Source organism: Vombatus ursinus, unplaced genomic scaffold (genome assembly GCF_900497805.2).
Source record: "Vombatus ursinus unplaced genomic scaffold, bare-nosed wombat genome assembly UNPS02014799.1, whole genome shotgun sequence".
Lineage (NCBI taxonomy): Eukaryota > Metazoa > Chordata > Mammalia > Diprotodontia > Vombatidae > Vombatus > Vombatus ursinus.
Window position 1 is genome coordinate 53655542 of NW_020954577.1, and position 12231 is coordinate 53667772.

Genomic DNA, 12231 nt, shown 5'->3' on the forward strand with positions numbered 1-12231 from the left:
CAGTTTCAAATCTGGTGGGCTTTCCGACGTCCCACCCTCTTCTCCTACTTAAACCCTGCTCACTGTAGTCTCCCCGTATGAAGGAAGCTGAACTCTTGGGTTAAACGCTTCCCCCGGACCTGAATTCTAGTATTAATATCTGGTGAGTCTGGGGAAGTCCAGCTCAGAAAGGGACCTTACCTTGGGCAGCCTTCAGGGCAAAAGAGAGCCTGGGCCTTTAACGCAATCTAACTCACCTATACCATTGGAATTCCCAGAAGCAGCCTTAGAGAGAAGGTTTGCAACGCCCCTTCTGTTTAAAGAGGAATTGGATGAAGGCACTTCCAAAGTCAGGGAGAATTAGGATGCTGATGAAAGCCAGGCTTGGGCTTTTGTTTTCAGTTCTTGCTGAGATTCTCCCTTGACCGCTCCTGGGCTTCCTGGGATCAACACAGAGCTTCATCCTATTGGCCTCCTGGGACTGCAAGGGTTGGCCGCAGGATGGAGCCCCAGGACTTCAGCCAAATCATTTTCCTTCTCTGGGCCTCAGTTTCCTCATCTGTAAAAGGAAGGGGTTGAGTCAAATCATCTCCAAAGTCTCTTCCAATTCTAACGTTCTCCAGGTCTCAGATTTAGATTGAGTTTAATTTATTTTTTAGGTCGACACTTCAATTAGAAAGCTACAATTAGAAATTTTCTGATGGGTGCATGGGTTTAAAACTGATGCTGCCATCGTCAGAGTAAAAGCTGACTTTGACATAGCGTTATTTTGTGTATATTATCCTATTTGAACCTCCCCATGACCTTGGGAAGTAGGAACCCCAGGTCAGGACAGTGAGGGTTTGGGAAATGAGCAATGTGGTAATCCCCATTTTACAGATGAGCTGTCTACCTGCCAAAGCAATGCTCTGTCTATACCTGCCTTTGCTGCCCTGGATTCCCTTTGGGCTTAGGTACTTTGCTTCTAGAATGCATGTGTGATGTCCCTAACACAAATTAGTTCATCCTTTTGGAAAACAAAGAGTAGGGTCCTGAAGCAACGGGCCAACAGGTGAACTTTGAGGGCAGGAAAAGACCAGAAGGGGGCTACGTGTCTGAGGGAGGGCATCGTATCAGGGGACCCTGGGCAACACGAAGCATCCAGGCAAAGAAATGGAAAGGATTATAAAAGGCCAAAGACACACTCCAGCTATTTCATAATTGCGTGTGGTGGAGTCAGAATGGGTAGCGCCAAGCTGTGCTGTGGACTCAGAGGGCCCCCCGGCTCCCTTGCCCCTTTGGAAAGCTCCCTAGAGGAGATATTATGCAGCTGCTGGCTAGCCGGCCAATTCTTCAGGGAAATTTCATCTTATGCTCTGAGAAGCAGCAGCCTTGGGAATCCCCCAAGGTGTCTATGCTCTCTTGCTCCTCCAATTTTCTTGTGTTTGTTCATCACATGTCCCCCAATAGAATGTGGGAGGATTTGCATCCGCAAAGCCTAGCACACAGAATATACTTTTTAAGAAATGCCTGGGGCAGCTGGGTGGTGCAGTGGATAGAGCACCGGCCCTGGAGTCAGGAGGACCTGAGTTCAAATCCGGCCTCAGACCAAACACTTGACACATAGTAGCTGTGTGACCTTGGGCAAGTCACTTAACCCCATTGCCTCACTAAAAACAAACAAACAAACAAACAAAAAAAGAAATGCCTGAAAGCCTAGGGGCTTTAAAAACGCATAAGAAAAGTCCTACTTTGGACGCTCTCTGTTTTTACCAAAAACCATTTTTACACAAAAGAACTTTCAAAAATACTAATCATACATGAATTTCTTCATTCAGAGAGCATGTAGTAGATGACTGCTGCATACCAGGCAATGCACTAGGCACTATGGATTCAAATATAAAGAATGAATCAATGCCTGGGAGAAACTGACCCTGCTGTGTCTTGTCCCCATGTGAAAAACCAAATTGTCAATAATTGCTTAATACTTAGCTTGGCACATAGTAGGCACTTAATGAGTGTTGATTGAGTGATTGATTGATTGATGGATTCATAAGTGGGAAAGCCCAGGGAGGAAGGTCCTTCGTGGGAGAGGTGGTATTATATTAAACAGCTTTGGAAAGGGGCCACCAAAGTATCCACAGCCGGGACAGGCTAGTCAGATGTCCTCCAGTTAACTTTCTATGTCAAATTTCTGGGTGGGGCAATTATCATAGAGCTCACATTTGGGAGGGTGGGACAGAGCAGAGAGGGGAGAAGTCATTTCTGTCATCTAGAGAAAATAGATCTGACTCTGTGTCTCATGATCCCCTGTAAACATCTCAGATACACAAAACTAATTTTAGTACCAATTTTCTATGCGGTTTTGGTCTCCCCCTGCTTTACCTGTCCCAGTCCGTTGATATTTTTGTACAGTTTTCCTTGTTCATGGAAGGTAAAGAACATGAAACATATTCCATGTACAACCCACGTCCATCTTGATGCACATGGCCCACGCCGTCCCTTTTGTTGGTTTTTTCACTCTCCTCAATGGCCCACATACTCATGCAGAAAAGGAATGAGAGCCATTTCAGGGATTCTGCTTTTATTATCTTACTCCAGGGGCAGGGTCCTATAATCAGATTTTATATTGTGTGTGAGAGAGGGGCTAATTCAATCAGAAGTCATTGATCGCAGACTCTGGTTTCTGAACCTGTTTCCCAAATAGGTTGTAACTCGCAGAAGGAGAACAGACAGGAAGAAAAATTAAGTGCACTCATTGAAGATTATTGTCAGGGCCTCTGTAGAGTAACTAATTTAGTGAGAAACATTTGGGAGTTGCTCAAAATCCCTTTGCTTCTGCCCATCAATTTAGAGCCCACTGGTCGAGAGCGAGGAATCCCAGCAAAGGTCGCTGAGGATCTTGGGAATGAATACATGGGACCTGGCCATGGAATTAATGAACTTTGATTGGAGCCTGTTCAACTCGATTCATGAAGTAAGCCGTGGGGGAAAGGATGGTTGGTGGGAGATATCTTTCAGAGAGCCTGCAGTTCAGTGTGGCTCCTGGGGAAGGATCTCCAAGGAGCCCATCATGTAGTGGGGACAGAATAGGTATTTTTTGAATGGAATTGAAAACAGAAGCAGTGTAGAGTGCTAGAAGAGTTGGGAGGGACCTTTGGTGTCATCCAGTTCAGTCCTCATCTGAAACATTCTCAATATTATTCAACAAATACTCATCGGGTATCTACTCTATGTCTGATGCTATGTGAGGCACTGGACATACAGAGACGAAGCAAAAAGCAGGCTCCTGCCCTTTAGGTGCTTATATTGTACTAGAGTGAAGCAAGCTGTACCCAGTAAATTTTGAGAGAGAGGAAAGGTAGGTGTACGAGATGGCCCCTCGATTGTGCTTTGAAGGAAGTCAGGTGTGCTAAGAGACCACCATGATTGTCCAGCACACCAGGAGCAGGGGACGCTTGGATCAAGTCAAGGGGACAGCAGAAGGGATTCTGTGTAGGGTAAATAGCCATTTTGCCTGAAAGGGAGAGTGCAGGAAGAAACGTGATGTGAACTAACATTTGTATTGTTCTTGTTGAAGTTTTCAATCAAGTTTCATCATCAATTTTCCATCACCCCCTCTACGTTCTCCTCAGGAGTCATCCCTTCATTCTCAAGGAGGAGCATTTCTTCTTCCTCTGTGAACATCTCCATTTCCCCCTCTGTATCCCCTAAGGACCCTCCCAGTTACAGGCCTCTGATTCTGTGACCTTCAGGTTGAGGAAGGCACTTAGTGACTGACAGCAAGACCCTCAAATGCCATAGCGATGACCCACCCTCTAAAAAAAGGAAAAGAAAAGGGAGCCAGCCTTTACAAGCCTGTTCTGTCCCCACAGCAAGAGCTGATTTACTTCACGTTCAGCCGACAAGGCAGCAGCGAGAACACAGTGAACCTCAGTCTCCTGCTCCAGAGATGCAACGAAGTCCAGCTGTGGGTGGCCACGGAGATCCTGCTCTGCAGCCAGCTCTGTAAGCGAGTTCAGCTGGTGAAAAAATTCATCAAAATTGCTGCTCAGTAAGTGTGAGCCCTGGGGGCACATGGTGGACAGGGGACCCGGGGCTGGGGGCGAGATTTTGGGATGGACCCCAAGAGTCCTATATCTAGAGTGTGAAGAGCTCTTCATGTTACATATGGGGAAACTGAGGCTGGAAGAGAGCGAGTGACTTGTAGAGGGTCCCCAGCCAGGAAGTGACAAAGCTGGGGTGTGAACCCCATTTTTTTGGCTAGCGCTCTCTTTCTAAGCCACACTGACCTCACTGTAGACTTGTAAAGGATCCTTTACCTTGTGGAGAGTGTAGGCACTGTCTCCAACAATGCAGATTGACCAGTCAATCAAAAGACATTCATTAAGCACCTTCTAGGAATCAGGTCCTGCGCTAGGGTGCTAATGAGTTTGGGACTTAGCATTTTTTAAAAATCTGAAACATTTACATGTTGCAGTTAGGGCTGGAGAAACCCATAGGGTTTAGGGGACTGAACCCATAAGGTTGCTATGAGGATCCACTGGGATGACATCTGATAAGCATTTACTATGCTGTCCTCTTCCTCCTCTTCCTCCTCCAGCGCTCGGATCAGTCCCCACCATGCTTCAGTGGCCATGGGGAAGGCTGTGCCTTTCATCAACCCCTCATATGGGGCCCACCTCCACCCCAACCTCCCAACCAGCCTTTCCCACACAATGCAATGAAAGGTTTAGGGCTAGCCCTTGTTCAGCTACCCTCCGATCCTTCCACTGATGCTGTTAGATTTTGAATCCCGGCAGTGCACAAAAGCAGTCAGGAGAGTGCAGCTGCAGCCACTGCCCAGGGGAAATGGAGCTTATCTTTGGGATTTCTGCTCCCCTAGACCCCCCTGGGCCCCCGGCCTGCCCAGAGTCCTCCCGTACGTGTCTCCGCTTAGAATCTTTTACCAACATGAGACGTTTTCTTAAGTAGATATTATTGTGCCAGCCTCCATCTGTGCCTCTGCTAATACTGTCGATGCAAAATGTGGCCTGAGACATCCCTGGTTGTCTTAGCCCTTTTGCTTGAATAATTTGCTGAAATTTGTCAAGGGATGAGATCATTAGTAGAAAGGGACAGTCAATCTCAGGGCCACCTAGCTCCGACCCCAGGGTAAGTATATCCCTTCCTTGATGGCAGTGATACTAAAATATCTCTTCTCCCTCTGGCCCCTTCCTCTTGTGCTAGTGAGAGAGGCTGTATCCCTTGGAATGCAAATAGAAATGCAGCCTTAATTTCCTTATTATTATTCCAGTTGGAATGACCAAGGGAAATTAGTCATTTACACAAAGAAACATACTCTCCTTGCTCATTGACATCCTATTTGCATATTCCTGCTCATAGCAAATGAGCTCTTAGCCCCACCTTCTCCCTAACCTCTCCTTCCCCAACTCTGTGGGATAAGGTGACTTAGTTTCCTCAAAAAGTCTGGCTGCTCCAGTGGGGAATTTGCTGTGTAGCAACCTACGGTGAGGGCCAGTGGTTGAACTTGATTTCGCCACCACCACAGTCTTTCAGACTTCCATTATTATCCTTCCCTGGAACCAGAGGGAGAGGCTATGTGGTGAGGTGGATTGGGTGCCGGAGTGGAAGTCAGGAAGACCCAGGTTCAGATCCCACCTTGGCCACTTACTAGCTCTGTGACCCTGGGAAAGAAGTCCCTTAACCTAGCTAAGCCTCAGTTTCTCCACCTGTAAAACGGGGGATAATAGCACCTACCTCACAGGGTTGGGGTGAGATTCAGATGAGAGAGCATTTCACAGACTTTTCAGCGCTCCGTAAAAGTTGTGGGAGGGTGGGTGAAGTGGAATTAGAGGCACTTGAGTAGGGTCTGAAGTGGCAGGGTTTTTAAACCTGGCTGGTGGGAGGGTTTCCCTCTTTGGAAAGGCAGCTTCAGTCTTGTGTGCTCTCTCTCTTTGGGGGGATTGGTGAAGAAGCAGCCTCATTCTGATATACAGGAGGTTCATGGAAGAGGTCAATATTATTGCTCCGTCTATGATTGACTCAACAGATTGATAGAATTTTAAGATGTACACAAGGGAAGTCTAATCAACAGGCACTCATTAAATGCCTACTATGTGCTGAATGCTGGGGATACAAAAAAAGAGGCAAAAACAGTTCCTGCCCTCAAGAAGTTCATGTTCTAAGGGGGGTAACAACACATAGACAGCTCTGTAAAAACAAGATATAGACCAGATGAATAGGAAGTAGTCAACAGAGGGCTCCGTGGATGGGAGCTGACATGTCATTGCTAGAACTGGAAAGGATGCGTGACCTTGTGGAGAATGTGGGCACGGTCTCCACCGTGCAGATCGACTAGTTAATCAGCAGATAGTCATTTAGCACCTTTGAGGAGTCAGGTCCTGGGCTAGGGTGCTAAAGATGCCAAGTCAAGACCATAGCCCATCCATCCCATTGCGTTCTCATCCTGTGAAACTCTTGGGAATGTTCTTATAACATTATAAATTTACTTTGCTTTTAAAAAAAAAAGGAATTCAGCATATTCAGTCAATTTAAAGTGCAAGATGATTCTATATATTTTCTGGGAAAAGAAAAAGAGAGAACTACCAAGTAATTGAATATTTTCTGAGTAACAATCTATGAACACTTAAAAATATGATGTAACAAAAAGCCAGGACTCTCATATTTCATTGGGAAGATACTAGAAGGAGGGAGTCGAAAAGGGAATGTGAAAGTGAAAGCCCTTGGATGAGAAGCTTTGGGATGTTAGGGAATGGTGCTGGATTTGGAGTTCAAGGACCTGTTCTAATCACTTCTCTGTTATGTACATATATAAGCCACTGAGCCAATCATTTTGTATCTCTGGGACACACTTTTCTGATCTGTACAATGATACTTCGTGGTTCCTTCCAAGGTGAGATCAGGGTAGCTCAGTAGTGCAGTGCATGGCATTCTGGGCTAGGAGTGTCAGGAAGATTTAAGTTCAGATGTGGTCACAGACACTTATTAATTGTGTGACCCTGGCTGGGCAAGTCACTTCACCTCTGTTTGCCTCAGTTTCCTCTTCTGTAAAATCAAGGTAATTAATAACACCTACCTCCCAGGGTTGTTGTAAAGATCAAATGAGATAATATTTATAAAGCACTTTGCAAACCTCAAAGTGCTATTATAAACACTGTTGTTCTTCTTAATCTATGACTCAAGGAGTATGGGAAACATGTCAGGTTGGAGCTGATGTAAAGCACCTGGGAGACACTAACTTATGACTTTATTTACTCATCCTGGGGATGGGGCTAAGCCTGAAGGAGAGATAAAGAAAGGATGTTGGGGTAGAGGAATTACGCCAGAGAAAAGGCAGCGGTGGGTAAGCTGCTTAGTTGGTCACTCAATTCAGGAACAGGGGGCTCAGACTCCCTTGGAGAAACCCCAGAAAGAGATATCACTAATTGCCCAGGGACTGGAATTTTGCCCCCAGGGTGGCAGATTTAGAGAGCCCCTGACAGCACCTAGGGCAGATAATGAACAATAGAATATTTAGCATCTGATTAACAGGAATCATTCTTTAAACTAGGAATACACTTGATGGTGGATGGGGGTGAGTTGCTCCCCCCACCCCCGGCAGTCTTCCCAGTCACGGTCTCATGCCAGTGATGTTCTAGAGTCGCCCTCTCTACCGTGGGATGCCATCCCCCTGGTCCTATTCACCTGCCCCTCTCCCTAGTCTCCTCACTCTCTCCTCATGCTAGCCACTGTTTTTACTGCTAATAGATTAATCTTGTCCAGACTCAGATCTGATCATGCCAGTTCTCTGCTGAAAATCCTTCAACAACTCCCCATCACCTCTGTTAACATTCAAGCCACTCAGCTCGGCATTCAGGGCACAAATTAGTGCTTCCTTACTTTTCCAGCTTTGTTTCATGCCCTTTCTCCTCCCTAGTCTCTCCTTCAGTCACATTGAACTATTCACCATCCCCTCCATATACCTCACACTTTCCCATCTCTGGGCTGTAGTTCACCCCATTCCTTATACTTAAAATAGCTGTTCACTCATCCCAGGCATCTTTTAAGGCCCACTTCAAATGCCACCTCTTCCATGAAGTCTTCCCTGATCTGCCCCCTACTTTTGGAACTCAAATAGCACTTGGTTTGTACCTCTTTCCAATCCACTTGTCATATATCGTTTTGTAGCACAATTGTTGACTCATATGCCTTAAACATCCTAGATTACAAGCTCTGTGGGGGCAAGGGATGATTTCATCTTTCTATGTTATCCAGCACAGAGCAGGTCCCCAACAAAGGCTTGTTGAAATAAGTCAGTATTTCTTCTTTAAGAGTTTGAATTAGAAGCATTGCTTTATGAATAGCATTTCCATAGCTGTCCATTATAAATATTCATATTATTATGGCTCTACCCTGGAGCTATTTTGATGGAGACAAATGGAATATAGGTTTATAAGGGAAAATAAGTTGCAGATGAGCTGTGTGGGGTGATGGGATCTTTACTGGAAAAAAATGAAAACAAGGGGTTGATTCATGAACCCTTAGAATGAGAACAAGCAGCTGGGGTGAATGTTCTAAGCAGAGTTTGTAGGACAAGTGATAAAGGCAGATGAAAAGCATGATGCCTTCTGTCACATTTCTAAAGAAAGGGGGAGGGGAGGGGGATAATGTAAATTGGCCCGAGGGTGCTTAGAAGGCCCCATATTTCTAAAGGGGATTATCTGGGGAAATATTGGGAAATATTCTTCTCATAATTCACATGCTTGTTAGCCATATGACCATGGTCAGGGTCAAAGGGGAATAATAGCATGTCTATTAACCTTTACCTTATGGGGATGGTACAAGAAAGAACTTTACAAACTTTTAAAGATATGAACATTAATTGTGGCAACCGTCTACTATTATCACTAGCAATGTGAGTGAGTGAGAAAGTTCTCTGGGAGTATTTGAAGTGGTCCCTAGCTTTCCACTGCAGTGGTCAGGAGTGGTCGCCCTGGGGAGGACCCCTCAGCTCTCCACGCTTGACCTCAGGGGCCAAGGAGATCCTTTTCACCTTTTCTCTTCTGGGATTATCTAAAGAATGGACATTGACCTCAAAGTGACATTGGTTTCCTTTTATTCCAACAGCTGCAAAGCCCAAAGAAACCTGAATTCTTTCTTTGCCATTGTAATGGGTCTCAACACTGCATCAGTCAGCCGGCTGTCTCAGACCTGGGAGGTAAGCAGCCGAGATCAGAGAACCATTGGTGGGGTTGCTTTAACCAGAGTGGGAAGGGCTTCTGTGAAAAGACTGCCTTTGGAAAGACTGGATTGAAACACTTTTAAAAAGTGGATATATTCTATTTTTTAAAACCTAAGTAAATGTACTGAGTTCTGAGGAACTGTATTAAAATATGAGAAACAATTCCGTTTATTGAAAAGGAGAGCATAACAATTTGAAGACTGTTTAGGAAAGAAGGGGAATTGAAGGATGAGAAGCCTTAGGTAGGATCTGTTCTGTTGGGATTAATATTTTGGTTCTGGTTATTTCTGTTTTAATGAATGACAAATGCCACAGCATTAACTGTGACCTTATTACATCGATTAATGATCCCCAAAGCCAGGAACTAATGTATAGATATCACCCAGGAAGCAATAGTCAAAGAAATATGAATCTGTAATAAAGAAAATAATGAAATGTCCAGAAAAATCTTGTGTTCAAATAATTCTAGTGTCTTTGAGTAGTTAGGGACTAAAACTGTGCGACCTTCCCGGGGAAGGAAACTCCCTTTACTAATGCAGATTAGCTAGCACCTGCTCTACAACCCAGAGGCTTGACTAAAGATCAGTGAGATGTTGAGGCGTTTGCTTAGGGGCATTTGGCCAGTATGTGCCAGAAAAGGACTTCAGTCTATGTCTTCCTAGTTTCAAGACTAGCTCTCATTTCCTTCCCTATCCCAACCTCACACAGTCTAGTGAATGTACTACCAGTGCCTCATATAATCCTGGCATCTCCAAGTCAGAAGAAAAAAGAAAAAGTCAAAGAAATTCTCCAAGAGTTGAGGAGGGAGTAGTGACTTCCTTGGAACTGATGAGATATTCACAGTTCTACAGAAGCAGGATCACATAGTGGGAGCTGAATTTGGACCCAGGAAGACCTGAATTCAAATTCCACCTTTGATACCTGCTAGCTGTGTGACCCTGGGCAAGTTGGTTAATCTTTATGAGCCACGGATAACTGTCTAAGGCTGCCTACTAAGTCATAGATGGTTTATGTGAAATTGTAGGTGCTTGGTGTATTGAAATATGCAAGCATTGCCATCATTTTCTTCCCTATGTCCAAACGGTATTATCTGGCAGATAGGGAAGGAAAGAGTTGGAAGCTATCATGAGATCATAGACTTTGACAGGTGAAAGAGATGGCAGCAACCATTATGATCCAATGCATACACAAAAAGAAATCCTCACTCTAGTATACCCAACAAGTGACCATCCAGCCTTGCTTGGAGACCTCCAAGGGTGGGGAGCTCACCCCCTCCTGAGGCAGCGCATTCCACCCTTACACAGCTTCACTTGTTAGCAAGTTTTTTCTAGGCATTGAGCCTCAGTTGGCCTGTGGCAACTTCAGCCCATTGTTCCTGGCTCTGCCCCCTGGCACCAAACAGAGCCAGCCTAATCCCCTTTCCATGAGATGGTACTTCAGGTACTCTCATATCTCCACTAACACTATTAGGGAGGATAACCTGTTGAGTCACGGGTAGTCATACACCAGAGGCATTCCAATTCTCACAACTAGAAAGCACCTGGAATTTTAAAGCTGTCTTTGTATCTGTTCCTGGCACCTAGGACAGCACCTTTTGATTCATAGTGGGCACCTAATAAATGCTGGTTGAATGAGAAAGGCTTTGAGTAAAGACTGGGTAATGACCTGTATGTTGCCATCCTAAGGACCAGCCCAACTCAGTTCTAAGAGGCACATTTCCAGGATGGCCACAAGGAGACAAATTTTTCAGACGTAGCAACTCTCAAAAACAATATACTTGGTCATAGAGTTTGTGATCTGACACTGCGAAGGTCCAGGCAACCCCACACCTACAAAATTATGATTTTTGTAAGGTAATATAGCTTTACTCCCCTCCCAGGAGGGCCTGCTTATTTGTGAGCAGGTCCAAGCCACACAGTAGAACGTTCCACAGGGTGCCCCCTGGGCTCTCTTGTGGACTAGTTAGAACTTGTCTTTTGGCTTGGTAACCTTCTGGGCCACCTGTTGAAATGCCTGTATATTCAAACTCAGAGACCTGCCCCAGGCTTCCTCCAACCAAGTAGGCCTGAGCACATAATTTTTTGACACTTTCACTCACTGCCTTGAAAGCTAATTAGGCCATTTACCTAGAAGATGTCAGCCTACATTATTATTTCAAGCTCGACATTACTATTAAAGACAAATAGAGAATACATCAAAGTTAGGGGATGGAATTGAAACCCAAGAAGTTTTCGTTAAGGAATCATCATGTAGAATGTCTAATGAGGCTAGATAGGTTTCATAATGAGTGGCCACTATACCCTGCAATACTCAGCGATATTTGTCAGGGCTATCTTGCTAAGAACACGAGGAAGAAGTGATGAGACCCAACCAGGACACAGTTCACCAAGAGTTTTTATGTTCTGAAACTGAACACAGAAGAACAAAACTTGACAAAAATTCTCCTTTGCATCCCTTGACTTATTTACCCTTTGTCCTCTGGTTTGTTTTCTTCCAGAAAATCCCTGGGAAGTTTAAGAAGCTTTTCTCTGAGTTGGAGAGTTTAACAGTAAGTAGTCCCATCTGATCGATATCTTGAAGTTCTTTCTGCATTTTGGCCATTTCCTTTGCTCTCCATGGTGTGAAATGCTCCGGGAGTTATGTGCTTGTTTTAGAAGCAGCTTATGGTTTGAAGGGAGATGGTGTCAGAGATGGAGTATGTCCATTCCTTGTGGAAAGGTGTGGGGATGGCTTTGGGGGATGATTTTCAGAAGAAATATTTGAAGTCATCCCCCAAAGCTCCCTTTAAATGTGAAACAGTATGAAAGAGGAAAACGAATAGATCCCTTGCCCTCAGCTCTTTCCCATTTTTAGAATTATTTGAGGAGTGTTACAGTGTTATTTAGAGAGTGTTTTTAGAGAACATCAGTGGGGCTCTATTGTTTCTCTGAAGTCTCTGTGCATCATTTAGGATGTGGATGGAGGTGAATTTTTCTTGGAAGATGTAATAACAGTAGGGGAACCTCATGATGGAAATTATGCTGAAAAAA

The 12231-nt window shown here is 44.7% G+C and overlaps 1 protein-coding gene across 1 annotated transcript in view; it reads left to right on the plus strand.

The window, feature by feature from the left end:
• Positions 1 to 12231, plus strand: part of LOC114050427 (rap guanine nucleotide exchange factor 5-like) — a 235505-nt gene that overhangs the window by 204983 nt on the left and 18291 nt on the right. Inside the window, exons 19-22 of the mRNA XM_027872091.1 lie at positions 2813 to 2935; positions 3834 to 4012; positions 9088 to 9178; positions 11700 to 11750. Of these exons, the coding sequence (XP_027727892.1) occupies positions 2813 to 2935; positions 3834 to 4012; positions 9088 to 9178; positions 11700 to 11750 (444 nt within the window). The remainder of the gene's footprint in view (positions 1 to 2812; positions 2936 to 3833; positions 4013 to 9087; positions 9179 to 11699; positions 11751 to 12231) is intronic.